Raw genomic sequence first — 27,755 nt, forward strand, 5'->3', positions numbered from 1 at the left:
TTGCGTCCCCGCGAAGAACATGTCACGGGGCCGAATCGTCCGTATTCTCTCAGCTTCAAGCTCCTCTACTTTTCAACCAGGTCACTAGCCCTTGACTCCTCTTATCAAACTTCCGGAACTGCCACCCCACCAGTGACTCCACAGGCACCAGGGCATGCAACAGGGCTGGGACAGGAAGGCTCTCTTCTTCACCTCAAGCCTGCTGGGCTAACACTTGCGATTTTTACTAGAGTTAACTTTGTAATGTATGTCTCTGACTCTAGAATTTCAAGAGAAGTTCCACTTAGTGACTCCTAAGTGGAAGTTCTAAGATGGCTTCCCAGTGAGGTGATGAAGAGGTTTGAGCTTTAGAGTGCAGTTGCAAGGCTCTTCTCTGACCTGAACAATGGCTGTAGCTGTGGACCAACAAATCCAGACTCCTTCAGTACAAGATCTCCAAATAGTTAAACTGGAAGAAGATTCCCACTGGGAGCAGGAAATTTCCCTTCAAGGGAATTACTCTGGACCAGAGACATCCTGCCAGAGCTTTTGGCATTTCCGTTACCAAGAAGCATCACGACCCCGACAGGCCCTCCTCCAGCTCCAGAAGTCTGTTGTCAGTGGCTAAGGCCAGGGAAGTGTACAAAAGAGCAGATCCTGGAGCTGCTGGTCCTAGAACAGTTCCCGACTGTCCTTCCCCAGGAGATCCAGATCTGGGTCAGACAGCAGCATCCGGAGAGTGGAGAGGAGGCAGTGGCCCTGGTGGAAGACTTGCAGAAAGAACCTGGAAGACAGAGGCTGGAGGTGAGCTATGAAAACATAGTTGCGAACAGTTAAAATAGAGATATGTGAGAGACAGAGCTGCCCTGGGTTGCTAGCAGTGTGGGCATACTTCACTATTGATGTTAAACTGGGATTTGCTTATTTCGTGGTCATGGTATCTGCAACTTTCCTTCCAAGTTCAGGCTGACTCTTCAGAGAATGCACAACATTGGCTGCTCTGAGTGTCCGTCCCTGCCATTAAATAAGAAAATTGCTTAAAATGGTTTGAGCCTCACTCTGATCAGGGAGGAGCACATGTGACAGGGATGTCTTTTTGGAGAACAGCTCTCACTCCGTAGCCAGCCAGAGGCAAGCGGCTTCGGTGGTCTGTCGACATTATTGAGCCTATTGCAAAACACCTGAATTATCCTATGTCTTTTTGCCTAGGGGTTGGCAAGGCAGGTAGGAGCAGTCCCCAGAGAGCTGGGTGGCCAGGATGCAGTGGTCCATGGCCTTATCTCCATAAAGCCTTCCACATGTCCGCCGTCTTTACTGCTGTTGCAGGCTTTTGCATAAGACTGGCTTTTTCCTCTGCTTTTTTTTTTTTTTTTTTTTTTGGAGAGGGAGTCTCGCTCTGTCACCCAGGCTGGAGTGCAGTGGTGCCATCTCGGGTCACTGCAACCTCCGCCAACCGGGTTCAAGCGGGTCTCCTGCCTCAGCCTCCCTAGTAGTTGGGACTACAGGCGCCCACCACCACGCCCGGCTAATTTTTGTATTTTTAGTAGAGACGGGGTTTCACCATATTGGCCAGGCTGGCCTCGAACTCCTGACCTTGTGATCCACCCGCCTCGGCCTCCCAAAGTGTTGGGATTACAGGCGTGAGCCACTGCACCCAACCTTTCCTCTGCTTTTTTATGTTTGGGATGTTTAAGTTTTAGTCCCTACAGAATTTTGACCACTTCCAGTCCTTGAAGAGGGACAGGATGTGCTCTCAAAGAAGGAGCCCTCAAGATCAGTACTGAGTTCTCTAAACATCCATCCGAAGCAAGCACAGACAGAATCTGTCTGTTCCAGGCAATGGTGAAGTTCACAGCCAGAACCAGAGGAACAGTTGAAGCACAGCCCCAAAATAGAACTCTAGCCCGTCCACAAGAGTGGTAAGAAGTCGCAGTGTGGGCCCACGCGCGCCGCACGGCCGGGTCGCCGCCGTACCGTGGTGTACGTGCAGAATGCGCAGAGCGAGCGGCACCCGCTTACCCTGCGCTCCTCCAGAGCCTGGCCGGGCCGCCCGGGACGCTGAGGCGGTGGCGGCGGCCGAGGGGGCCGGTCTTGCGCCCGGCAGGCTTGCGCGCCCGAGCCCAGGTTGCCGTTCGCCGCACAGGCCGCGTTCTCTCAGCCCACGGCGGCGATGAGGCGCTGAGGCGCTGAGGCGGCCGCCGGCGCTGGGCCGGAGCCTAGGACTCGGAAGCGACCCGGCCGAGGGCCCTGGGTGCCAGCCTCCTTGAGTCAAGGGTAGCGAGTGCATGGCGCAGTGACGGCCCCTCTCTCTCTCTCCGCTCCCCAGCCTCGGGCGAGGCCGTCCGGCCGCCACCCCTCCTGCTCAGCTGCGGTCGCCATGGCCAATGACAGCTGCGCGCCCGGCGAGCCGAGCTCGAGCGAGCGAGACCGGCAGTACTGCGAGCTGTGCGGGAAGATGGAGAACCTGCTGCGCTGCAGCCGCAGTTCCTTCTGCTGCAAGGAGCGCCAGCGCCAGGACTGGAAGAAGCACAAGCTCGTGCGCCAGGGCAGCGAGGGCGCCCTCGGCCACGGAGGGGGCCCTCACTAGGACTCCGGCCCCGCGCCGCCGGCTGCAGCGCCGCCGTCCAGGGAGCGGGCCCTGGAGGCCAGAAAGGCAGCGAGGCGCCGGGACAGCGCCTCCGGGGACGCAGCCAAGGCAAAGGCCAAGTCCGCGGCCGACCCCGCGGCGGCCGCGTCCCCGTCTCGCGCGTCCCCGGGCCGGACAAAAGCCATGGCTGCTTGTTATCCGGTCAATGGAACGGGTTATGTACGTCATGTTGATAATCCAAATGGAGACGGAAGATGTGTGAAATGTATTACATTACGTTAAAGAACGGGATGGCAAGGTAAGTGGAGGTATACTTCGAATTTTTCTAGAAGGTAAAGCCTAGTTTGCTGACATTGAACCCAAATTTGATAGACTGCTGTTTTTCTGGTCTGACCATCGCAACCCTCATGAAGTACAACCAGCATATGCTACAAGGTACGCAATAACTGTTTGGTATTTGATGCAGATGAGAGAGCACGAGCTAAAAGTAAAATATCTAACAGGTGAAAAAGGTGTGAGGACTGAACTCAATAAACCTTCAGGTTCAGTCAGCAAAGACGTCTTATAGAGCCTTTGATCCAGCAATACCCCACTTCACCTACAATAATTGTTGACGCTATTTGTTAATTTGTGAATACGAATAAATGGGATAAAGAAAAATAGACAACCAGTTCGCATTTTAGTAAGGAAACAGAAACAACTTTGTGTGTTGCATCAAACAGAAGATTCTGACTGCTGTGACTTTGTATTGCATGATCAACTTAGAATCTGTGATTGGTTACAGGAGGAAGATAAGCTACTAATAGAAAATGTTTTTACCTCTGGATATGAAATAAGTGCCCTGTGTAGAATTTTTTTCATTCTTATATTTTGCCAGATCTGTTACCTAGTTGAGTTAATTTCATCTCTCCTTTTTTAATATATGTCAAGTTTGAATTGGGATAATTTTTCTATGATTAGGTACAATTTATCAAAACTGAATTGAGAAAAAATTACAGTATTTCTCAAAATAACGTCAATCTATTTTTGTAAACCTCTGCATACTATTAAATTTTGCCCTAAAAGACCTCTTAATAATGATTGTTGCCAGTGACTGATGATTAATTTTATTTTACTTAAAATAAGAAAAGGAGCACTTTAATTACAACTGAAAAATCAGATTGTTTTGCAGTCCTTCCTATCTTACACTAATTTGAACTCTTAAAGATTGCTGCTTTTTTTTGATATTGTCAATAATGAAACCCAATTGTAAAACAGTCACCATTTACTACCAGTAACTTTTAGTTAATGTCTTACAAGGAAAAAGACACAATAAGAAGAGTTTAATTTTTTTTTTTTTTTTTTTTTTTGAGTCTTGCTCTGTTACCCAGGCTGGAGTGCAGTGGTGCATTCTCAGCTCACTGCAACCCCACTGTCTCCCAGGTTCAAGCAATCCTCCCGCCTCAGCCTCACAACTAGCTGGGACTACAGGCACATACCACCATGCCTGGCTAATTTTTGTATTTTTAGTAGAGACTGGGTTTCACCATGTTGCCTAGGCTGGGGTTTAAGTTAAATTTTTTTAAAAACTAAAGTGACTGGCACTAAGTGAACTTGAGATTATCCTCAGCTTCAAGTTCCTAAGATAAGGGCTTTCTTAAGCTTTCAGATACATGTATCCTCTAGATGTAGACAATAATGTCCCATTTCTAAGTCTTTTCCTTTGCTTCTCCTTAAGTTGATTGTACTTCCAAATTTGCTGTTATATTTTTTTCCTAATACTGTGATTTATTTGATCTACAGACAGGAACCTTGTCTCTATTGAAGAGCATCAAGGGAAGATTACATACGCCTTGAAACCGAAGTGTGTTGTTACCGACTTAATGTGCAGTAACTCCTCAGATATCTGTTAAGGCACTTCCCAGATGTGATGCCAGTCTTCTTACCTGTACTGAAAGATGTTTAGCTTAGAAAAAAAAAAAAGTGCAAAATCAGATTTAAAAAAAAAAAAAAAAGAAGTAGCAGTGTGGGGAGGAAGGAAGTACCCTTCTGTGGGGAGGGCATAGAAGTACTCTGTGAGTGCAGAAAGTGGGGTAGAAGGTACAGCTCCCTTCTACTTAGAAGATCGGTGTGTTGAGCTAAGGCTGACCGCATGAATTTCTGGGATCCTAAATGGGCACCTCCAAAGTGAAGAAGGACTTCGGTTGGCATGTTTTGTAAAACAGCATAGGGGAGCCTGTAGCACTTTTCCTTATGTGAGTCAGAGATTACCGGTCCCAATAGGTTACAGTTGGAGACAGATTTTAGGTCTGGTTGGTGGGAAGGGCAAAAGGGCAGGGTTAAACTAAGGTGCAGTAATCCTTAAAACAGTTAAGTGTCCCCAGACCAATTTAGATTACTCAGGTGTGTTATCAAAACTGAAAAACAAGGCCAGTTATGGTGGCTTATGCCTGTAATTCCAGTACTTTGGAGGCTGAGGTGGGTGGATTGCTTGAGCCCAGAAGTTCGAGATGAGCCTGGGCAATATGGTGAAACTCCGTCTCCTCTAAAAATACAAAAAAAAAAAAAAAAAATTAGCTGGGCATGGTGGCAGGCACCTGTAGTCCCAGCTACTCAGAAGGCTGAGGTGGGAGGATCACCTGAGCCCAGGAGGTTAAGGCTGTGGTAAGCCAAGGTCACACCACTGCACTCCAGCCTGGGCGACAGATCGAGGCCCTGTCTCAAAAAAACAAAAAGCAAACAAAAAACCTGAAAAACAAAATCATAAAACCCTGACAGTCAGTACCTAGATGGATATGGAGGGGAAAACCTAAAACTTTCATTTTAGAAACATTTCATTTTGGCCGGGCATGGTGGCTCACGCCTGTAATCCCAGCACTTTGGGAGGCAGAGGCGGGCGGATCACGAGGTCAGGAGATCGAGACCATCCTGGCTAACACAGTGAAACCCCGTCTCCACTAAAAATACAAAAAATTAGCCGGGTGTGGTGGTGGGCACCTGTAGTCCCAGCTACTCAGGAGGCTGAGGCAGGAGAATGGCATGAACCTGGGAGGCGGAGCTTGCAGTGAGCCGAGATTGTGCCACTGCACTCCAGCCTGGGCGACAGAGTGAGACTCCGTCTCAAAAAAAAAAAAAAAGAAATGTTTCATTTTGGTTTTTCACCAACCTTCCTTTGATAGGACAAAGCAGATATTAAGAGGGAGGAAAGGCTGTTCTGTGTCTGAACCCAGTTGGGCTAGTCCCCAAGAGGAGCTGAGAGCCATGTACTCTAATGCCTCCCTTTTCTTCCCCCAGCCCTGCCTGATGTGGCTCTGGGAATTCCTGCAGAGAAGAGCAGGGGTGGCCAGGAGATAGTGAGCAGCTCCCAGGTGAGTCAGCCATTTCTCTTATACAGGTCACCTTTTCTCTCTCTCTCTTTTTTTTTTTTAATAGAAATATAACTCTTGAGGCACAGCTCAGTTTTCTCCTTTTGGGAAAATGATTAAGTCATTTGTCTTTACAGATTATATTTCTTTTTTAAAAAATTTTCTCTGTATTTTTATTATACTTTAAGTTCTGGGGTACATGTGCAGAATGTGCAGGTTTGTTACATAGGTATACACGTGCCATGGTGGTTTGCTGCACCCATCAACCCATCGTCTACATTAGGTATTTCTCCTAATGCTCTCCCTCCCCTAGCCCCCAACCCGCCTCAGGTCACCTTTTACTATCCGAGTGGGGCTCCTGCAACCAACTCTCTTGCCGCTCAGAAATTCCAAAAGAATTTTACCCAGCAGGGAGGCCCAGTAACTTTACAATTTAGGCTCCAAAATTTCATCAGCCTGCAAAAGGTTGCCCAAATCTCCTTACCCATATGAGGCCAGTGCCATGGCTGTGGTAATGAGGGGTTGCATTAAAATTATTCTTTTCTTTGACCCTGAAATCATCAGATTCTACTGATCTGCTTGTTTGCCTTAAAGATACTGGTTACTTCATTCTGTGTCGGGATCTTGCTCACATGGCATGCAGTACTGTGTAGTGGAGGAAAAAAAACAAAAACCAAAAGCTTCAGAGTCCAACAGCCTTGAGTTGAATTCCCAGCCATACCCTGGACTTGCTGTGCAACTCTGGGCAAGTCTGAGAAGCTTCTGGCTCAGTGCATAATGTCAGCTTGTTTCTTTTCTGTCTCCTCCTGCCCGCTTGATTGCATTTAAAAGCCAAAATAATCACTGTTTCGTTTCTTCTAAGTCTGTTTTGTCACTTGCCCTGACTCAGGCATTAGAGAGGCATTTTGTTCCGAGGCCATGTGTTTTGAGAAGGGGTGTTGTTTCCTCAGGAGCTAGCGACACCTGATGATTGGGTGTATATCTCCTAGGAGGCATGGAGGGATCCAGAACCTGGACTGAAGAACTACCTAGAAATAACTCAGCAGAATTCTGAAAATGAGGTCACGCTGGGTAAGAATGCCTTTTTTTTTTTTTCATAGTCAAAGTTAGCTATGGAGTTTCTGTAGTATTCACTACTCCAGACCTTTTTCAAGTTGAATTTTTTTTTCTTTTTCCCTATGTCTGTTCTTATTTTTTTTAAACTTTTATTTCAGTAGTGTTTGGGGAACAAGTGGTGTTTGGTTGCATGGAAAAGTTCTTCAGTGGTGATTTCTGAGATTTTGGTGCACCCATCACCCAAGGGTAGTCTTTTTTATCCATCAAGTCTATACCCAATGTGTAGTCTTTGTTTTTTTCTTTTTTTTTTTTTTTTTTTGAGACTGAGTCTCATTCTATCACCCAGGCTGGAGTGGAGTGGTGTGATCTTGACTCACTGCAACATCTGCCTCCCGGGTTCAAGTGATTCTCCTGCCTCAGCCTCCTGAGTAGCTGGGATTACAGAGATGTGCCACCACGCCCAGCTAATTTTTGTATTTTTTTTTTTTTTTTTTGGCAGAGATGGGGTTTCACCATGTTGGCCAGGCTGGTCTTGAACTCCTGACCTTAAGTAATCTGCCTGCCTCGGCCTCCCAAAGTGCTGGGATTACAGGCCTGAGCCACCACGGGGCCCCAGTGTGCAGTCTTTTATCCCCTCAGTCTGTACCCAGTGCAGTGTGTAGTCTTTTATCCCTCACCCCCCTGCTCTCACCCTTTCCCCCTGGGTTGAATATTTCAAATCTATTTCTTCCTTAAATCTTACTCAAAGGAAATCCAATACCATAGTCAGTTTCACCAAGGATGAATTTCTTGACCCAGAAAGGAAAGCTCATTTTAGGGAGATGGTCAGCTTAGGTATGTGTCTGAATTTTAGTTAAGATAGATGAACATGGATATATAGTTATGCATTTGGGCCTGAATTTTTTTTCTAATTGTTCTTTTCACTGAGCTTTCCCAAGAATCCCCCCAGAATTAAAAAAAAAAATTACTATCTCCTCTCCCTGGCATATAAAATGGTTGGGATTAGATTTACCAAGCCATTACATCTCCCTTTTGTCTGCCTGCAAACAGATTTTCCAATCCATAGGCCCAAAGTGAACTCCCACGTGGAATAGGAGGAAAACCCACAGCATCTAGATCTTCAAATTCTGGAGAAAAAGAGAGTGTGAAAGACTGCTCAGTGGCTGGGGTGAGAGTCAAGTCTGGCCAGGTGCTAATCTGGAGAAAAGCCAAGACCTGGAGCGAGCTGGAGTGGCAGGCCCTGGAGGATGAGAAGGTGGCAGGAGTGCACTGGGGATACAAAGAAACCAAGATTTTTCTGGGAATTCTCAGAGGCCTGGATCCATGAAAAACTCTGCACCTGCCATTGAAACCACCAGGTGTACCGGATTATGGCTGAGCAGCTGTGAGAACATGGCTTCCTGTGGACCCTGGAGCAATGGTGCTATCGGTTCAAAAACCTCCTGACCGACTACTGCAAGGACAGGAGCACCTACACACCAGGCACCAGTGTCTTCTATGATGAGATGGATGCCCTGATGAGTCTTTGGGCACTTTCTAACACCTTTGATGCCTTAGAGGTGGTAGGAGGTCTTCTTTGGGATTGAGAGGATTCCAAAGGGAACCAGGGCATAGCACTAGAAGATGTGGCGGGATGGTAATGAAATAGTGGAGGAGTCTCAAGAGGAATCCTGGAGCCTTGGTCCCCAGGCCTTGAGGTGGAATCCCAGTGGCAACTCTCCCCGACAATGGACTCAGAGCAGTGGGAGCGACGCAGTCCTGTGGGAAGCATTCTGGCTCAGAATCAGGGGATGTGATTATTGTCCTGGCTCTGTTATGACTAATTTGGGTCTGGAATGGCCTCATCGGGGGAAAAACTGGTGACAACTTTAAGAAATACTTTTTATATCCCGTCCTCAAATATTGCTTGACTCAACCCTCTACTGAACCAGTAGTCCAGGGTGGCTCACAAAGACCACTTTGAGGCTCTTGCTCTGCTCTTTAGCCAAGGAGTCTCCCTTCCTGCCTTTAGTAACAACATTACAGGAAGAGAGGAGAGAAAGGTAGGAGTTAAAGATCCAGTCATTTGTTTCCATCTAAAGTGCCCTATAAGCCAGGCATGGTGGCACAAGCCTGTAGTCCCAGCTACTCGGGAGGCTGGGGCAGGAGAATCACTTGAGCCCAGGAGTTGGAGGCCGCAGTGAGCTGTGATCATGCCACTGCATTCCAGCCTGGGCGACAGAGTGAGACCCAGACTCAGCTAAAAAATAATAATATTATTAAAAGAATTTAAAATAAAGTGTTCCATAGATGTGAACCCTGCGTAGATTATACACACCAGTCTGCCATTTAAAAGGTTTGTTGTTCTTGGGCAACCTCTTTAAATACCCTTAGCCTCCATTTTCTCATCTGGACAGTGGACATTGTGATGGTTTCTACCTCCCTGGGCTGTTGTGAGGATCCTGACACAGTATTAGCACTTGGCAAATGTTAGTTTTCATTATCATCATCATTATAATTATTATGAAAATAGATAAGTGCATTATCCTGTACCCTCAAAGGAGTAAAAGGGGGAAAATGTCTGAGTCATGAAACTTTCTCTTCTGGGAACTAGACCTTCTTGAGAGGCGCCATCATTCTCATTTCACCTGTCACTTCCAGACATGGGAGCAGAAAGTGAATTTCAGAACTCCATGTCCCCTCCTGCTTTTCTCTGAGCAGGACTTCCAGTTCCCCAGCCAGATGGGGTCACAATGCTGCAGAAAAGTGAAGAGCTTTGGAATGAAGATCTCCCAGACTTCAAGGAGATTCAGAAAACGTCCAGTGCAGGTGGGAAATGAATGGGAGCTAGCATTCCACCAAGAAAGTCAGCCCTGGGATTCTAAACTCGGACAAGCCAGCACTGGGCAAGGGCTGAGGGGAACCAGGCACTCAGTGCACCCAGTTTACTATTCTGTGGTGTGGAAAGCATAGGACTTGAGAAGCAGGTGGCACCCAGGAAAGCCTGTTCCCCTAAGTTTGAACTTTAGTTACTTGAAAAAAGGTATAACTGAATTATGAGTGTTTATGATTTTATCTTTATTTTATTTTTTTTGAGATGGAGTCTCGCCCTGTCACCCAGGCTGGAATGCAGTGGCACAATCTCGGTTCACTGCAGCCTCTACCTCTCAGGTTCAAGCAATTCTCCTGCCTCACCCTCCTGAGTAGCGGGGATTACAGGTGTGCCACCACCATGCCCGTCTCTAATTTTTATATTTTTAGTAGAGACAGGGTTTCACCACGTTGGCCAGGCTGGTCTTGAACTCCTGACTTCAAGTGATCCACCCACCTTGGCCCCCCACAAAGTGCTGGGATTACAGGCGTGAGCCACTGTGCCTGGTCTATCTTTAAATTCCTATCTGAATTTGTTTAGGTTTTTTAAATAAAAATCTTCCTTTTTTTTTAGAGACAGGAGTTCACCATGGTGCCCAGGCTGATCTCGAACTCCTCCTGGACTCAAGCTATCCTCCCACCTCAGCCTCCCAAAGTACTGGGATTACAGGCATGAGCTACATGCTTGACCTGAATTTTAACTGCAGTTAATTATCACTTAACCAGCGAATTCACACAGGAGAAATCCCCTGGCCGGGCGTGGTGGCTCACACCTGTAATCCCAGCACTTCGGGAGGCTGAGGTGGGAAGATCACAAGGTCAAGAGATCAAGACCATTCTGGCCAACATGGTGAAACTCCGTCTGTACCAAAAATACAAAAATTACCTGGGCATGGTGGTGCGTGCCTGTAATCCCAGCTACTTGGCAGGCTGAGGCAGGAGCATTGCTTGAACCTGGGAGGTGGAGGTTGCAGTGAGCCGAGATCACGCCACTGCACTCAAGCCTGGGTGACAGAGCAAGACTCCATCTCTACTACAAAAAAAAAAAAAAAAAAAAAAAATTCAACCACATTAGGAAGCCTCTCATTTATGTATTTAGTGTTGCACATGGGAAGGGCTAATAGATGCTGACAGAGTGAACAACTTATTTATCTATTTTGTGTGTGTGTGTGTGTGTGTGTGTGTAACAGGGTCTCACTCTGTTGCCCAGGCTGGAATACAGTGGCATGATCACAGCTCACTGCAAACTTCAACTGCCAGGCTCAGGCAACCCTCCCACCTCAGCTTCTTGAATAGCTGGGACTGCAGGCTCACACCACCACAACCAGCTAACTTTTGTATCTTTAGTAGAGACAGGGTTTCGCCATGTTGCTCAGGCTAGTCTCGAACTCCTGGACTCAAGTGATCCACCTGTCTTGGCTGCCTACATTGCTGGGATTACAGGCATGAGCCACCATGCCTAGCCAAATTTTTTTTTTTTTAAGGGAAGGGATCTTGCTATGTTGCCCAGGCTGGTCTCAAACTCCTCAGCTCAAGCAATCTGCCCACCTCAGCCTCTGAAAGTGCTGGGATTACAGGCGTGAGCCACCATGTCCAGCACACTTTAATATTCACTATGGGCCCTCAAAAGGAAATGTTTGTGGGGCCACCAAAAGCAAATGTCTCTTGAACCTAGTCACCTGGGGGGACAAGTGTGGGAAAGTGCACCTGTGTTCCCATGAGAACCACTCAAGAGGAGCAGAAATCTTGTTTTGCTATTTCCTTAATTGCTACTAGGGCTGGGATTTTTTTCATGTTTATTGGCCCCTCTACATTTTTTTCTTTAAAAAAATTCACAAAGCATGTTTATATTTGTTAGCTCTTTTGATTCTCTCTATGATAGTGTGAAGACAGGGACAAAACGCTACCATTTTACACTCCCAGATCTAACAATAGCTACCAAGTAATTATGCCATGCGTTTCTTCTAACCTTCGCAATATCACTATGAGGTAGTTCTTACTATCCTCATTTTACAGATAAGGAAACTGAGGCTAAGTGACGCTGGTAGACTTGCCCAAGGCCACACAGCTGGTAACAGGGACTGGTAGTCACTTGAGTCCTACATCAGCACCCTTGCTACTACAGCAGCTCCTCCCCTTTCTAGAGGCCTGGATGGAAAGATGCTGGTGTCAGTGGGGGGCACGAAGGTCCACCCAGTCCCATACATGCAGAGAGGCATCATTTGTTGCTGATAACAACGTCCTTGGTCTGCAGGGATGCCAGGTGTGGGTGGTGACCAAAGGAGCAGGGTCCATCCCATTTCCATCTAGGAAGATGTGACCTCTGTGAGTGAAGAGAGGTTCTACTTGGCTCCGTGTTCCATCCCAAGATGTGGCATCATAGACCTGGACTGTACCATCAAAACCTGAGAATACAGAAAAGAGAGGCTTGACAATGAATCCCTAATTTTATTTTAAAATAATTTTCTTTCTATTTTTAATAGAGATGGGGTTTTACCATGTTGACCAGGCTGGTCTTGCGATCCTCCCATCTCAGCCTCCCAAAATGCTGGGATTACAGGCACCCAGCCCCTAAAATACTTTTTATAATTTGTTCTGTGGTACCAAAACAGGCTATTGGATGAGGAATCAAGGCACTTAAAAGGCTAACCATGGGCAAGTAGCATCTGCCCTCAGTGTTGGCAGCTGATGACTCCCTGGGGCATGTAACCATGAGCATCCGTTGTGCACCTGTTATGCGTGAGGCTCAAAGGCTAATTCTGGACAAGTATTAGCTCTTTTAATCCTCAGAACTGTATGACACAGATACTGTTATTTTCCCCAGGAAACTGAGGCTTAAGAGACTTCTTCAAACCTTTTCAAGTTGCCCCAGAGTCCAGTCCCCTAGCTCTGGGTCCCTTTCAGCAGATGGCCTTGTCTCCTACTCAATGGGGGAAACAGAAGCCTTTGGAGAGAAATACCCTCACGTCCTTGCACGATCTAGCTGCACGCACACTCATCCCATCCTGCCATCTTCCTGGTACTGAAGAGCCAGCCCCTCTACCTGAGCGTGGCTCTTCTGTTCTTTCTGGATCCTGGCATTTCCAATCATCCTTTCTTGCTCTCTTAATGATTTTTTTCAACCCCCACCTGCCTCGACGGATCCTTCCTGTTGGCTTTTAGATAACCACATTAAGTACTGCAAGCAACTAGCTACCACCAGACCAGAACCAGGGGCCTGCTGACCTAGCTGGCTTGCTACTTTTTTTTTTTTTTTGAGACAGAGTCTTGCTCTGTCACCAGTCTGGAGTGCAGTGGCGTCATCTCAGCTCACTGCAACCTCTGACTCCCGGGTTCAAGCGATTCCCCTGCCTCAGCCTCCCGAGTAGCTGGGACTACAGGCGTGCACCAAAACACCCAGCTAATTTTTTTTATTTTCGTAGAGACGGGGTTTCACCATGTTGGCCACGATGGTCTCGATCTCCTGACCTTGTGATCCGCCCGCCTCGACCTTTCAAAGTGCTGGGATTATAGGTGTGAGCCACCGCGCCCGGCCAACTTGCTACATTTCAAAAGGCAAGTAGGCTGAGAAGTACCCTTGAGGTGCTGTCCCTGCTGCTTTTTTTTTTTTTTTTTTTTTCCTTTTTGAGACAGAGTCTCGCTCTGTCGCCCAGGCTGGAGTGCAGTGGTGCAATCTCAGCTCACTGCAAGCTCCGCCTCCCAGGTTCACGTCATTCTTCTGCCTCAGCCTCCTAAGTAGCTGGGACTACAGGCGCCCACCACCATGCCCGGCTAATTTTTTGTATTTTTAGTAGGGATGGGGTTTCACTGTGTTAGCCACTGTCCCCTTTTCTTTCTGACCCAGCCCAATGTCTGTCCCAGTGTCTTACTATCTGCAGGCCCCTCCACCAACCTGAGACCTGAATTCCTGCTAGGCTAGGAAAGGCCTGCTGCCAATGTGTGGAAGTTTAGTAGCCAGGGTAGGAAAAGGCCTGCCACTGAAGAACCTGGAGAGTTCGAATTTCTCTGTGAGCAACTTTAACTTCTGGAGCCAGGTTTATCATGGTGCTGGAGGCTCCTTCCTGAGCCCCAACAGTCCCCTGGAAGAAAGAGATCAGATAACAAGACAAAATCCTGCTCGGCAGTACCTGAGATGGCCAAGCAACTCTTCAGGCCTGGGGCCCAAGTCACTCGCAGCAGCTCTGGGTCAGGGCTAGGTACGGATACTGGGCACTGGACTGAGCTCACAGGATGGCAGAGATCCCGGGGGTCAAGAAGACAAAGACGCCCATCTGAGCCAAGGCTGGCAATGCTGGGCCCAGGGCCCTGGCCCCAGCTCCCAACTTCAGCACACCATCTCTCTCCACCAGACCCAGGGCCAGGGCTGCGATTCTCCAACGGTGCCCACTTCTGGCGGGTGTCAACAAGCCCCAGCCGGCCCGAAGCACAGCAGAAGGCAAAGGTGTCTGCATCTAGGACCTGCAGGCTACTCAGCTCCTCACTGTCACTGACATCTGGAAGACCGAGAGCAAAGGAGACAAGCGGCTAGAGGCAGATGGGTCTGGCAATTTGGCAGGGCTGGCTGGTCACAGGTCCCTTCCCACCAGTTCCAGGCAGAATAAATCACATCTCCCTTCCAACTCATCTCACCATTGTCTGCTCAGCTGGTTGGGTGCTGGTCCCTGGGACTGCCTAATCCTGCCCCAGCATAGGAGCCCTTAGAGGCCAGGGCTTACCTCTTATTCACCGTGTATCCCCAACACCTGGCACAGAGAGTTGAACTCAGTTTCTATAGTGGCTGAGTTGGGCTGGGGGGTGATGCCGGCTGGAGCAGCGAGCAAGGGACAAAGTACCACGGTACCTGAGGTGTACGTGGTCTTCCGGGACTCCAGATCAACGACCTGCAGACTGCGGAGCCTCGCCCCATGGAGGACTCCGGGTGCCATTGTGGAGAAGACGGCCACCCTAGGCCAGAGACTCTCCTCTTTCTCATGCACAGCAATGGTGCTGGCAGCTTTAATGACATCTAGGGGAAAACGAAGAGGCCAAAATCCAGAACTTTAATGAAGGTTTGAAACATGACAGGCCGCCAGCTGTCTTCCCCTGTACATTTAGAAGGTCAAGGAAGAAAAGGAGCTGCCGGTTGGCAAGAGATGATGTTGAGACATAACTACTCTGGCTTGTGTTTACATTTTTGAAACCATCAGAAACATTTCAATTTCTTTATTATTTGTCTTATAAACTGTTTTTTGCAAATGGAAGACAACGTCATCTCAAAACCCAAAAAGCAACTCTGGCTTTTTATACTTTTATGGAGAACAGGTAGAAGACAAGAAAAGGAATGAACATGCTGCTGATGTCACTTACCCCTTCAGCGACAAGAAACAGGTACAGAATTCATGAACTGATATTATTTCTTCAAAAACATGTTCCATGACCTCGAGTGACTTGCTAAAGCCTAGCAAGTACAGGTCACGTTACAGATGTCATTGTCTTGTAAGGTAGACAAGAAAGTCCACATCTTTTTTACACTGAATGGAACATCCTTGGCTTTGAGTCAAGTTTTGTTTTGGTTCTTTTGTTTTTCTGAGACAGAGTCTCACTCTGTTGCCCAGGCTGGAGTCCAGTGGCACAATCTCAGCTCACTGCAGCCTCCGCCTCTCAGGTTCAAGAAATTCTCCTGCCTCAGCCTCCTGAGTAGCTGGAATTACATATGTACACCCTCATGCCCAGCTAATTTTTTTGTATTTTTAGTAGAGACGGGATTTCGCCATGTTGCTCGGGCTGGGCTCAAACTCCTGGTCAGGTGACCCACCTACCTTGGCCTCCCAAAGTGCTGGGATTACAGGCATGAGCCACTGCGCCCAGCCAAGTTTTAGTTTTTATTTGGTTGTCTCCACCTGCTTGGTTAGCAGGCAGGTTCTCCTCTCTGTATTCTACATCTGAGGCTTCTCTTAATATATGCTTAATGCTGCCAAAGAGGTGAGCTCACCTGAGCAGCCTAAGCTCTGCCCTTGCCACTGCCCCTGCCTAGGGAGAGTAGTTCTCTGGATGAACTCAATTCCAGGAGCAGGTTACAGGAAGCTCCATTTGGGGCTTGGATGCCATGCTATGGTTGCTAATTCACCTTGTCTGCATTAAAGCAGATTAATTCCCACCTGGCTCTGAGTCTACTTCTTTTTTTTTTTTGGAGATGGAGTTTTGCTCTTGTTGCCCAGGCTGGAGTGCAGTGGCATGATCTCGGCTCACTGCAACCTCCGCCTCCCGGGTTCAAGCAATTCTCCTGCCTCAGTCTCCCCAGTAGCAGGGATTACAGGTGCCTACCACCATGCCCGGCTAATTTTTTGTATTTTTAATAGAGACAGGTTTCACCATGTTGTACAGGGTGGTCTTCAACTCCTGAATTCAAGTGATCCACCCAGATCAGCCTCCCAAAGTGCTACAATTACAGGCATGAGACTGTCCCCAGCCTGAGTCTACTTCTTAACTGGCTCAGATTAGGGGACAGGGGTGTATGAGTCACACTTTCCTAGAACCCCAAACCCCATCAAGTCAAATTCACTCACCACTGTCCTCTGCAACCTGCCACACCTGCAGATAACAACCTGGAAGGCCACTGGTAACCAGCAATCTATTCAGAAAAGACAAAATCAGTCCAGACCATGGGGAGCTTATCCACACAGGTCCCTTCCCCTTTCCAGCGCACTTAGCTTGGGACTCCACTTCCCATATCAGGACATCTTACTGCAAGATCATCAAGGCCAACCACCCTCACTTCACAGATAAGGAGCAGGCTCAATCAACTTTAGGGAGACTGAGCCCAAGCTTCCATGTGTCATGATGGTCACCTACAGAGGACACCAGTATGGGGCCAAACACAACCTGACCCAGAGACTCTTGGCCTCTCCCAACTGAGCAATTATCACCCAAGAGCAACAGAAGAGCATCTTTCTGTCCCGTATCTATTCCCTGGAGCAACTCCGGTAGAACTGTTGCTTACATTAGTCAAAGGGCTCTGGGGGGCTATGAAGCCACAGCAGTGGTTTCTTTGTATTCTAAATCTGTGTGTATCTGTGTGCACACACTTGTGCACTCACATGTGCCCGTGTGCTGAGGGGGTGGGAATGGAGATGAGGAGGCAGAATACCCCCAGGCATTTGCAGCCATCCCATCCCATCCCATCCTGTGTGGATGGCTGGATCACAAAATTGACCATACCTGGTATGTGGCACGTGCTTTAGATCAAAGATAGACCTGTCTGAAAATCCTCCATGGCGCACTTTGAAATCTCTTTCTGGGAATAAGCCCTAAAATACAAAGGAGTAGCCAATCAGAGCCAGCTCTTCAAATGAACATTTCAGAGGAACTCTAAGTGAGGAGTCAGGTCCTAGCCTGGCAGGAGGCCATGGAAGCCACTCAGCTGGTGAAAGGGTGTTGGTGTCCTGGTATGTGGCAATGTTGGTCTCAGCTGCCTACACGTACAGCTTCCTTTTTCCTTTGCACATCCAAAACCCTTCTCCTAGCCTTTCACTAGCCCCTTTTACTACAGCACAAGCATTATACTCCAGGCCTTCCTAGAGAAGCCAGAGAAGCTTAACAGCTTCATCAAAGAGAGCAATGGACACATCCCCATTTCTCCCTCCATTCTCCCGATGGAAGTCAGGTGGGTTCCTCTAACGATAAAAATTAACAATTACAACTTATCAGTATTCACTGTGTCAGGCGCAGTGTTTAGGGCTTTATCACATTTAATTCTTACAACCTCCTATGATATAGGTACTATAATTATCCCTATTCTACAAATGACACAACTAAGGCACAAGGAGCTTCAGCCACTTATATAAGGTCATACAAGTATTAAGTTGTGAATTTGAACCAAAGTCTGTCTAACCCAAGTCCACACTGTTAGCCACTAGGCTCTACTATCTCCATGTAAGGAACCAGAGGCAAGGGAAAAGGAGGTGGCCATAGAAGAAACAAGGCAAAGCTGGTGGTGAGCGGGGAGGTAAATCAGTTCTCACAGCTAGGCTCAGTCTGGGTGAACCCCTGACTCAAGCCTGACTGGAGATGGGGAAGATGAAGAACACTAGGTGCTACCCTATAGCTTCTGTAGCCTCTGGGTTTTATGAGTACAAATTTGGCTTTTTTTTTTTTTTTAAACTTTTTTTTGAGACAGAGAGTCTCACTCTGTAGCCCAGGCTGGAGGGCAGTGGCGTGATCTTGGCTCACTGCAACCTCTGTCTCCCCAGTTTAAGCTATTCTCCTGCCTCAGCCTCCTGAGTAGCTGGGACTACAGGTGTGCACCACCACACCCAGTTAATTTTTGTATTTTTAGTAGAGACGGGGTTTTGCCATGTTGCCCAGGCTGGTCTCGAACTCCCAACCTCAGGTAATCCGCCTGCCTCAGCCCCCCAAAGTGCTGGGATTACAGACATAAGCCACCACACCTGGTCTTTTTTAACTTTTTAAATTTTGTGAAGAGATGGGCTTGCCATATTGTCCAGGCCGGACTTGAACTCCTAGGCTCAAGCAGTCCGCCGTCTCAGCTTCAAAAAGTGCTGGGATTACAGGTGCGAGTCACCATGTCAGTCTACAAACTTGGCATTTTTCCTAAGCTTTCCCTGTTGAGATTATAATTCAGTATGTTTGGGAAGTATGCTAGGAATATGCATTTTAGCCAGAACCACTCCTAATGGCCCTGGTAGGGTGGTCCTCAGGCTACTTTGATAAAAACTGGGCCACATCTGCATGGGATCTAGCCTCTCCCAGGCTGAACAATGTTTTTCTATGTCCTTGTCTAGCCTCTTAGCCTCTTCTCTTCTAAACAATTAGACTCAACTCCATAACATGGTGACGCCCTAAGATAAATTTATTTACTTATTTTTGTGAGATGGAGTGTCACGCTGTTACCTAGGCTGGAGTGCAGTGGTGCCATCTCAGGTCACTGCAACCTCTGCCTCCTGGGTTTAAGGGATCCTCTGGTGCCTCAGCCTCCCCTGAGTAGCTGGGATTAAAGGCATATACCACCACACCTGGCTAATTTTCTTTTTCTTTTTTTTGAGACGGAGTCTCACTCTGTCACCCAGGCTGGATGCAGTGGCTTGATCTTGGCTCACTGCAAGCTCCACCTCCCAGGTTCAAGCAATTCTTCTGCCTCAGCCTCCTGAGTAGCTGGGACTACAGGCGCACGCCACCACACCCGGCTAATTTTTGTATTATTAGTAGAGATGGGGTTTCACCATATTGGCCAGACTGGTCTCGAACTCCTGACCTTGTGATCCGCCCACCTCGGCCTCCCAAAGTGCTGGGATTACAGGCGTGAGCCACGCGCCTGGCCAAATTTGTTTTATTTTTAGTAGAGATGGGGTTTCACCATGTTGGCCAGGCTGGTCTTGAACTTCTGGCCTCTAGTGATCTGCCCACGGTGGTCTCCCGCTCCCAAGGTGCTGGGATTACAGGCATGAGTCACCGCGCTCGGATTATTTCTTATTTCATTAAATAATTTAAAACAAAACAAAATAAAAAAGGCCAAGTGCGGTGGTTCACACCTGGAATCCCAGCAGTTTGGGAGGCAGGAGGATTGCTTGAGCTCAGGAGTTTGAGACCAGCTTGGCAAGACCCCGTCCCTACCAAAAAATACAAAAATTAACCAGGTGTGGTGGCACATGCCTGTGGTCACAACTACTCGGGATGCTGAAGTGGGAGGATGGCTTGAGCCCAGGAGGCAGAGGTTGCAGTGAGCTGAGATCGCGCCACTGCACTCCAGCCTAGGTGACAGAGTGAGACCTCAAAAAAAAAAAAAAAAATTTTTTAAGAAGTTTGGGGCCAGGAGTGATGGCTCATGCCAGTAATCCCAGCACTTTGGGAGGCCGAAGCAGGCGGATCACTTGAAGCCAAGCGTTCGAGACCAGCCTGGCCAACATAGTGAAACCTCATCTCTACAAAAAAATTTAACAATTAGCCAAGCATGGTGGCACATGCCTGTAGTCCCAGCTACTTGGGAGGCTGAGGCGGGAGGATCACTTGAGCCTGGGAGGTTGAGACTGTAGTGAGCCAGGGATTGCGCCACTGCACTCTAGCCTGGGTGACAGAGCAAGCCCTTGTCTCAAAACAAAAAGGAATTCAGGAGCAAACACTCAAATTCCTGCCCCCACATGGCCCTTCAAGGTCATCTGCCTGCATGCCTCACTCCTCCCTTGTCCTCTGATGACTAATACCATCCCCTGGACTCCTGATCTATCCTCACCTTCTATTCCTGGAAGCAGGAGCGTGTTCCCTGTGATATTCCCTCATTTTCACCCTCTCCCTCTTCAAGGGTTACTTTCCCATAGCTTGTAACTCTGCTCAAGCCTCTGTGTTTAGGAAACCTTCCCTCAGATCTGTGTTTCCGACTAGTTGCTGCTTTAGCTTCTTCCCTCCCTACATTTCGTGACTCTGCTTCCTCTTCATTTTTAGTCTTTGGGCCTGACCACCACCAGCAAAAATCCTGTAGCAGAGGTCACCAAGAGTTTCCCAATTGCCAGTCTTATGAATGAACTCAATTCCTCATCTGAATGATTTTTTTTTTTTTTTTTTTGAGATGGAGTCTTGCTGTTGCCCAGGCTGGAGTGCAGTGGCACGATCTCAGCTCACTACAACCTCCGCCTCCCGGGTTCAAGCAATTCTCCTGCCTCAGCCTCCTGAGTAGCTGGGATTACAGGTGTGTGCCACCACGCCTGGCTAATTTTTGTATTTTTAGTAGAGACAGGGTTTCACCATGTTGGTCAGGATGGTCCCGAACTCCTGACCTCATGATCCGCCCAACTCGGCCTCCCAAAGTGCTGGGATTACAGGCGTAAGCCACTGCAACTGGCCTTCAATTCTTCTCTCAATGATTTTATTGGAACTCTAGACAGCTACTAACTCTTTTTTTCTTGAGAAGTTCTCTTCTCTTGGCTTCAGAAACATTGACCTTTTCTGAGATTCCTCCTACCTCAGAGGCTGTTCTTTCTTAGTATTCTTTGGGGAGGGGGGGGTGCATCTTCCTGTACTCATCCCTTAAATGTGTTCCCTGAGGTTCCGTCCTCACTATATTCTCCTCACTCCTTATATACCACACATTCACTAGGTGACTTTAACCACTCTACGCATTTCAACCGCCCTCTATATCCTTAATCGCTCCCTAAATCTATTTCTGATAAAATATAACCGACCTCCTCCTCTGATAGCCCTCTGTAAACCACGAGACATTCTACAGCATTTATCTCTGTGCATATGTGCCTCCCTCTGTTAGACTAGAAGGGCAGGCCTAGCGCTTTCTCTCTTTCTAGTATCCAGGACAATACCTGGTAGATAACAGGAGCTCCACAAATGTTTAATAAATAAATAAAAGTTGACATAGCATTTATATTTTAAGTTACCTTGTTTTCCTTTACAGAAAGTCTGAGAGGTAATTTCAGATGAAGAATTTCATTCTTTTTCAGGCTTTCATAGCCAGCAACAAAGACTCCTGGAAAAAGAAGCAGAGGTAGCTGTCACAAATTGTTAGAAAGATTGCAGACCATGGATAGGTCTACAAACTCTCACCCAATCCCCCGAAGTAAGGATACATTCCTTCACTGTGCAGCCTTGTATGGAGGAATTGAGTACCTGGTTGTGTCTTTTTCAGACAAGGTCTCCCTGTGTCAGCCAGGCTGGAGTGCAGTGGTCCGATCACAGCTCACTGCAGCCTCAACCTGCCAGGCTCAAGTGATCCTCCCACCACAGCCTTCAGAGTAGCTGGGATTATAGGCGTGAGCCACCATGCTCGGCTAATTTTTGTATTTTTTGTAGAGACAGGGTTTCCTTGCTTAGGTTAGTCTCAAATTCCTGGGATCAAGCAATCTGCCCGCTGCCTCAGCCTCCTGAAGTGCCCAGCCTGAAGACTTTTTTTGTTAGCCAAGCTGGAATACAGTGTCGTGATCTCAGCTCACTGCAACCTCCACCTCCTGGGTTCAAGTGATTCTCCTGCCTCAGCCTCCCCAGTAGCTGCTGGTACACAGGTGTGCACCACCTCGTCCGGCTAATTTTTGTATTTTCAGTAGAGACGGGGTTTCACCATGTTGGCCAGACTGGTCTCGAACTCCTGACCTCAGGTGATCCGCCTGCCTCGGCCTCCCAAAGTGCTGGGATTACAGGCGTGAACCACTGCTCCCGGTCAGAGATCTTAATAAGAGGAATATTAGTGCTGATGGGGCATCAAATTGCTACAAGTGACTCTCAGGTGCCCAGAAGAGTGGGTTGGGTCCCTCTAGGCTTAGCTCCTGAAACCCAGCTCAGGAGTGAGATTCCCTCTCCTTCAGGGCTAGGAAGGTATACCACCTTTGTCATCAATCCATTCAAGGACTCGAGTGGCTCCTGACAGGTCGAATGCATAGAAATCCTGGTACCTGCACAAAAGGGACATAGAATCACACGATGCACAGCACTTCACAGCTCAAAGAACTCCAAGATGGCAGCCGCATGGTTCAGTGGCCCAAACTCTGGAGTCAGGCAGACGTGGGACTGAGTTTACTTCCCATTTTACTCCCTGTTTCTGGGACCAGGCCAGTCCCTTGATGTCCCTGAGCCTCGGTCCTCATGTGTGGACGTCCCAGGGTACCCAGATTTCCCAAGGTTGACGTGAGGAATCAATGAGATCATCTGTGTTCTGAGCTGAACTCAGAGGCTGGCGCAAACTAACTGGGCACTGCGTCTTCACAAGCGCGGCTCTTACTAGTAATCTCACAACGCGCGCACGCAGGAAAGAGCCATTTCCTAGAGATGGGGGCCTAGGCCCAGGCGGAGTCCTCCACGGTGGCGAGCCCCGAAGCCACAGCTGGCCCACTCTGCACCAGGATCCCCAACGTGCCTCCACCCACACCCATCCGCCCGCCAGGCCAGCTCCGGGCCCAGCTCCCATCTCCCAGCCCCGTACGATTTACAAGCGCAAGGATTCCACCAGCCAGTCGTCCCCAGGATCCATGGCAACGACCGCTTCCGGCGTCTCACTTCCGCCTGCGAGCCTTCGGGGGCCGCGCGGCTCTCGCGAGATGTGGGCAGGGCCTCCCGTTAGGGGCGGGGTTAAGAGGCTGAGCTGCGGCCCGGCATGGGTGGGTTACGGGTTTTCTCCGCGAAAGCTCCGGGAAAAGTGACCTGAAATCGGGACTTTCCCGCTGTCAGCTCTAAGCAGGACCTGAGGACCAAATGATCGCCCGTTTTAGGGCCAGGTGTTTGCAGCCCAAGAGAGGGGCAATGAATGCTCCAAGGCCAGAAATAATACAGGACCGCCCGGTTAAATTCGAATTTCAGAAAAACGGTGAATAATTTCTTTCTTACGAGTATGTTCATGCAATATTTCGTACATTTTATTAGATAAAATTATTTTTTATCTGAAATTCGAATTTAACTGGGTGTCCAGTATTTTTATTTGCTAACGCTGGCAACCCTTCTGACGGCCAGAGAAGAGAGGAAGCGGCCGGCAGGGTCTGGATCCCAACTCGGCGCTCCCCTCCAAGTCCGGCGGGGGGATTGAGTAAAGCCCGGCAGTGCAGTGTCTGCAGCCCCCTTTTACTAGCGAGGAAACTAGTGACACTTGCCTGCGCCAGTAGGTGGCAGAGATGAGAGTAGAACCCCGCGCCTGGCACGAAGCCTGGCATGCAACAGGCGTTATTTGCTTGCTGAATGAATGGGTAGGAGGCCAGAGTCAGTGCCAGGCTGGTGCCATGGCATGGAGTATTCTGGACTTTTTGAGCCAGCCCCATCTCACTGAACACTCTGCCCTCCAGCCCCCTTTTCCTCCCATCCCCTAAAAGATGGGTGAAAGGAGAGGACCAGGCATTGTATGTAAAGAGCAAGGTTTTATTCACCAACTCAACAGGGAAGCAGGAAATACAGCAGGAACATAATCTGTGTCTGCATCAGCGATATTTCTGGTGACCCAACCAGAAATCACAGTAATGGAGTAACAGAGATTTGAGCTCAGGATTTACATCCAGATGGGGCCATCACCAGGGTCCCATTCAGCACCTTCCCTGGGTGGGCACAATCTAAGCCACGCTGTTGTGTCTGCCCCATTATTGGTGTCATTTCTGCAGTATTTGTACCAGCAGCCTCCTGTACTGAAGAGAAACATGCAGAAGAATTGAGCCAGGGAGGGCCTCCTGATAAAGATAGGGGCATCCTGCCATTCCTAAGTGCCAGATGTCTGCAGAGGTGGGCACCAGCAGGCTGTCAGCTGAGGCAGGCCCCAGAGCACCCTGAATTGCCTTGGAGGGGTCGGGGCAGTAGTTTTCTCAGAACACAGCCCCAACCACCCAGGGTGGTCATGACAGTCAGAGAAGATCATGGAAGAAAATCCAAATACAGTGTCTGGTGCTGGGCTAGTGTCAGCGTCCTCACTCCCCCACCCCAGCTCTGCCCCAGACCTCACTCTGAAGCCCCAGACCTAGGCACTGCTGCTTCTGAGATTCTCTAGTTGGTCTGCATGTGTCAGAGCTTCAAAACCAAGGGCACTAGAGGTGACATTGTTTCCCTTCAGACTCAGCCAGCCCAAGCTCCTAGGCCTTACATCTGAGGTCCTCAGGGGCTGCTGGTTCTGTGCCTCAGGAAGTCAGGGATGTTGGTTGAGGCTGGATTGGACCTTTTCTAGGGAATGCCTCTCCATTCAAAATGCACACACTATATGCTAGGCACAGTGGGGGATATGAAGGCGAGTCCACAACAGGTGCCGCCAGGGAGCTCACAGACTGATAAGAGCTCCCATCTACTAAGGGCTGTCTATGAGCCAGGCACCATGCTGAGCATTTGACATAAATGGTCTCATTTAATGGGAGATGGGCCTTATTATCTTCATTTTATGGGTGAAGAATATCGAGGCTTTAGAGAAGTTAAGGGACATTTCTAAGGTCATACAGCTACTAAGTAGCTAGGTTATGAGCCCAGCACGTTGTAGTCAGAACCCACATTCTACCACATCACACTGCCTTCTGCACACAGCAGCAGGACCAGGGAGGGTGGTGTGCAGTAAGGACAGCACCAGGAGCAGGGAATGAAGGAGGTGCCACTCAGCGGGGCTATACCTTGAGGCTGGCTTGGCTCCAGCTTTGGAGTCTTGAATCCCATAGATCAGTGACTGACAACCAATAATGATTTGGGGCCCTCTCCCCCAGCAGACATCTGGTGATGTCTGGAGGTCTTTTCAGTTGTCACAACTTGATGGGGGGGGGAAGATGCTGCTGGCATCTAGTATGTAGAGACCAGGGATGCTGCTAAACATCCCATGATGCACACGTCAGCCCTCACAAGAAACAATGATTCAGCCTAGAATGTCAAATGTACTGAAGTTGCTAAACCCTACCACTGGATACTGAGGCAGATGAGAGAATGGGAAGAGCTCCAGTCCAGGTGAACAAGGTCCAGACTCTGTCTTGGCTGCTGACTTCTCTTTCCCTCTCTGGGCCTCAGGGTCCCATTCCGGCCACAAGCATACACAGGACACAGCAAAGGTGGACTTGACTAATGCAGCAGGGAACAGCACGGGTGGGACAAGACTGTGTAGACTGGGGGAGAAAGGTCCTGCTCCAAAAGGCTGATGATCCCAGTCTGTTACTTTAGACTGGGTGATGAGTCAGGGGAACTTCTTTCCCTACTTCTTGCCCCATGGGGTCTGCTGGGAAGGTCAGCTTCCTTTCTTTGGACTGTTCCTCCTTTGAGCTCTGCCTCAAGAGGGAAAAGCCTGGAAACCTGGCTTTCTGGGGTCCACACCCATAATGTCCTAGTCAGACAGTCACACCCTAATACAGTACTGGGTGGTAATTCCTCCCATGCAGGATCCAGGGATGGCCCCAGCTGGGCCCTCCTGACATTGGAGCAGGGGCCCGGCTCACCTGGATTTGGGGTGCGGGGCGGCTGAGGCTCACGCCCAGAGCCTTCTTTAGCAGGAGGATCCCGAGCAGATCATGACTCAGCTGCAGTCGCTGGTCCCTCAGGGAGGTGTGGGGAGCTGTCCCCGGTGGGGATGGGCTGGGAGGCTCCAGACTCTTCTTGCCCATGAAGTGACCTGGAAAGGAGGTGTCCAGGCACAAGGAAGTCAAGCAGCCAGGATCCTACCTCAGGGGAAAAGTTCCTCATCTCTCCCACGTTTCCGTTCTTGTGGCGGGAAGATACTTAACCTTCCTCCTCTTGGTGCTTCCACCTCACCAAGGAGCCACAAAGGTGTCTGGGTGGTGGCAAAGCCTGCTCCCTCAGCTTTTCCTGAACAGGTAGAGAGGATGGCACAGCTGGCAGGAGGGTGGGATGGTCCAGGGCCAGGGAGAAACTCTGCTAGTTGTGTGGGCTGCTTGGACAAGGGACGAAAAAGGGCAGGGTAGGAAGTGGAGAGTGAAGAGGTGCCTGGAAAGTGGAGGTGCAGCAAAAACACACCAGCGGTTAGAAGATTCGGTTAAGTCTCGCCTAAGGTAAGGGGCACCGGCTGGCAGTGGGATTTAGGATCTAGCCCAGCCCTGTCTTAAACTGGCTGCGCGACCTTAGCCAAGTCACTGACCTGTCCGGGTCTCAAGTACATGTCTATTAAATGAGATGAGCCCCAGGGTTTTCCACCTGCTCCGACACTAGCGTCCGTGGCTGAGGAGCGGCCAGAGGGTTGAGAAGGAAATGGGGTCTGAACTGGATGAGGGGCGCTTGCTTGCTCCGTCCCCGAAGACTTACCGGTGGCCCAGAGGTTGCCTCGCGGGTGCACTCGGATCTTGCTGGCTCGGCTGCGGGGCTCCGGGAGATCCCAGCTGAGCGGGGCGACGCCGGCAGCGAGCAGGGCGAAGAGCAGGAGGCTGCCGAACATCCGAGCGCCCCCCGCCCGCCGGGCCATGGCTGTGCCCGGGCCGCGGCTTCGTTCGGGCGCGCTTCCCGGCCGCTCGGCTCCGGGGCTGCCTTCGATCCTTTTAAATCCGCGCCCCTGGGGGCGGAGCCTGCCCTGAGCAGCGGAGCCGTGCCCCGCGCCCGCCGCCCTCCCCGCCGTCCCCACCCTCCCGCTAGGTTACCAGGCAGGGGCACCCCCTTTGGGCCGCCCAGAGACCTGCACATCCACACTTTGGCCCGCACGCGGGCACCGCTTCCGCCAGGGGCTTCTGGCGGAAGCCCACCACCTTCAGGTTAAGGACCGGGCACCGGCCAAACAGGGGCCCGGCCCCGGCGGCGGAGCCGCTTCCCCTGGCCCTGCCTTGCCACTCTGCCACGGCTTCCGGCCAAGTAGGCACTTCAGCCCTCTGAGCCTCTCTTCATGAGGGTAGAGGTCGGGCGAGGAGCTCTCCTCCCGGGTAACAGCCTTTTTTTTTTCTTTTTCTGAGACAGGATCTGGCAGTATCGCGCAGGTTGGAGTGCGGTGGCGCGATCACGGCTCACTGCAAACTCAACCTCCAGGGCTGGGCTCAAGCCTCAGCCTCCCCAGAAGCTGGGACCACAGGCACACGCCTTCATGCCTGGCTTCTTTTTTTTTTTTTCTTTCCAAGAGACTGGATGTCGCTAGGTTGCCCAGGCTAACGGAGGCATTTTTAGTGTCCAGCCAAGTGCTAGGCACCAAAGGACTTCCATAAACTAATCCCCATCACCTCCGCCCTTTGGGGGAATCTGACCCGTGTTCACCTTGCTCTCTGCCCTCTCACAGCCAGCATCACAGTCTGGAAATGTTCTGGCACACAGTAGGTGCTCAGGATGGGAATGCAGAATGATGGAGGGTGGGACAAAGGGCCGCTTCTGAGGAACGGGCATCCGGCTGGAGGGCCTGGCTTATGGGCAGGAAGCAGACCTCTGGGTCAAGAAAGTGGAAAGAGCACTGCACCCAGGACTGCACTGCACCCAGGAGTCCATGTACAAGCTGTGACCCGGCTGAACCTCACTTTCTTCAACTGTAAAATGGTAATAACCACACTGCCCTAATTTTAATACTTTTACATGTTTTAGCATAAGTA

The 27,755-nt window shown here is 49.5% G+C and overlaps 3 protein-coding genes across 4 annotated transcripts; 1 reads left to right on the forward strand and 2 right to left on the reverse strand.

Annotated features, from left to right (window-relative positions):
- Window positions 1–385: 385 nt before the first annotated feature.
- LOC101153816 (putative SCAN domain-containing protein SCAND2P) lies at window positions 386–9,999 on the forward strand. The gene is given in 7 exon segments (XM_055362845.2): window positions 386–587; window positions 590–783; window positions 2,306–2,329; window positions 2,331–2,864; window positions 5,840–5,913; window positions 6,861–6,981; window positions 8,017–9,999. Coding segments are annotated over 4 exon segments (918 nt in total). The 3' UTR covers window positions 2,829–2,864; window positions 5,840–5,913; window positions 6,861–6,981; window positions 8,017–9,999.
- A 1,596-nt stretch (window positions 10,000–11,595) lies between these two features.
- Window positions 11,596–22,816, reverse strand: WDR73 (WD repeat domain 73). The gene is made up of 8 exons (XM_004056698.5): window positions 22,737–22,816; window positions 22,135–22,202; window positions 21,195–21,283; window positions 17,014–17,102; window positions 16,362–16,426; window positions 14,657–14,821; window positions 13,944–14,309; window positions 11,596–12,221 (listed from the first exon to the last, which is right to left on the reverse strand). The coding sequence occupies exons 1-8, from the start codon at window positions 22,775–22,777 to the stop codon at window positions 11,986–11,988; spliced, it is 1,119 nt and encodes a 372-aa protein (XP_004056746.3). The 5' UTR covers window positions 22,778–22,816; the 3' UTR covers window positions 11,596–11,985.
- Window positions 22,817–23,615: 799 nt separating this feature from the next.
- Window positions 23,616–27,271, reverse strand: NMB (neuromedin B). Of its 2 annotated transcripts, none has more exons than XM_004056696.5 (3): window positions 26,500–27,271; window positions 25,680–25,852; window positions 23,616–23,907 (listed from the first exon to the last, which is right to left on the reverse strand). In XM_004056696.5, exons 1-3 carry the CDS (start codon window positions 26,654–26,656, stop codon window positions 23,773–23,775), a joined length of 465 nt encoding a protein of 154 aa, XP_004056744.3. In that variant the 5' UTR covers window positions 26,657–27,271; the 3' UTR covers window positions 23,616–23,772. The 2 variants fall into 2 exon arrangements, with proteins under 2 accessions (XP_004056744.3, XP_018866118.2); XM_019010573.4 differs by having other exon boundaries at window positions 23,616–23,912.
- Window positions 27,272–27,755: the final 484 nt, after the last annotated feature.

Source organism: Gorilla gorilla, chromosome 16, assembly GCF_029281585.2.
Source record: "Gorilla gorilla gorilla isolate KB3781 chromosome 16, NHGRI_mGorGor1-v2.1_pri, whole genome shotgun sequence".
NCBI classification, from domain to species: domain Eukaryota; kingdom Metazoa; phylum Chordata; class Mammalia; order Primates; family Hominidae; genus Gorilla; species Gorilla gorilla.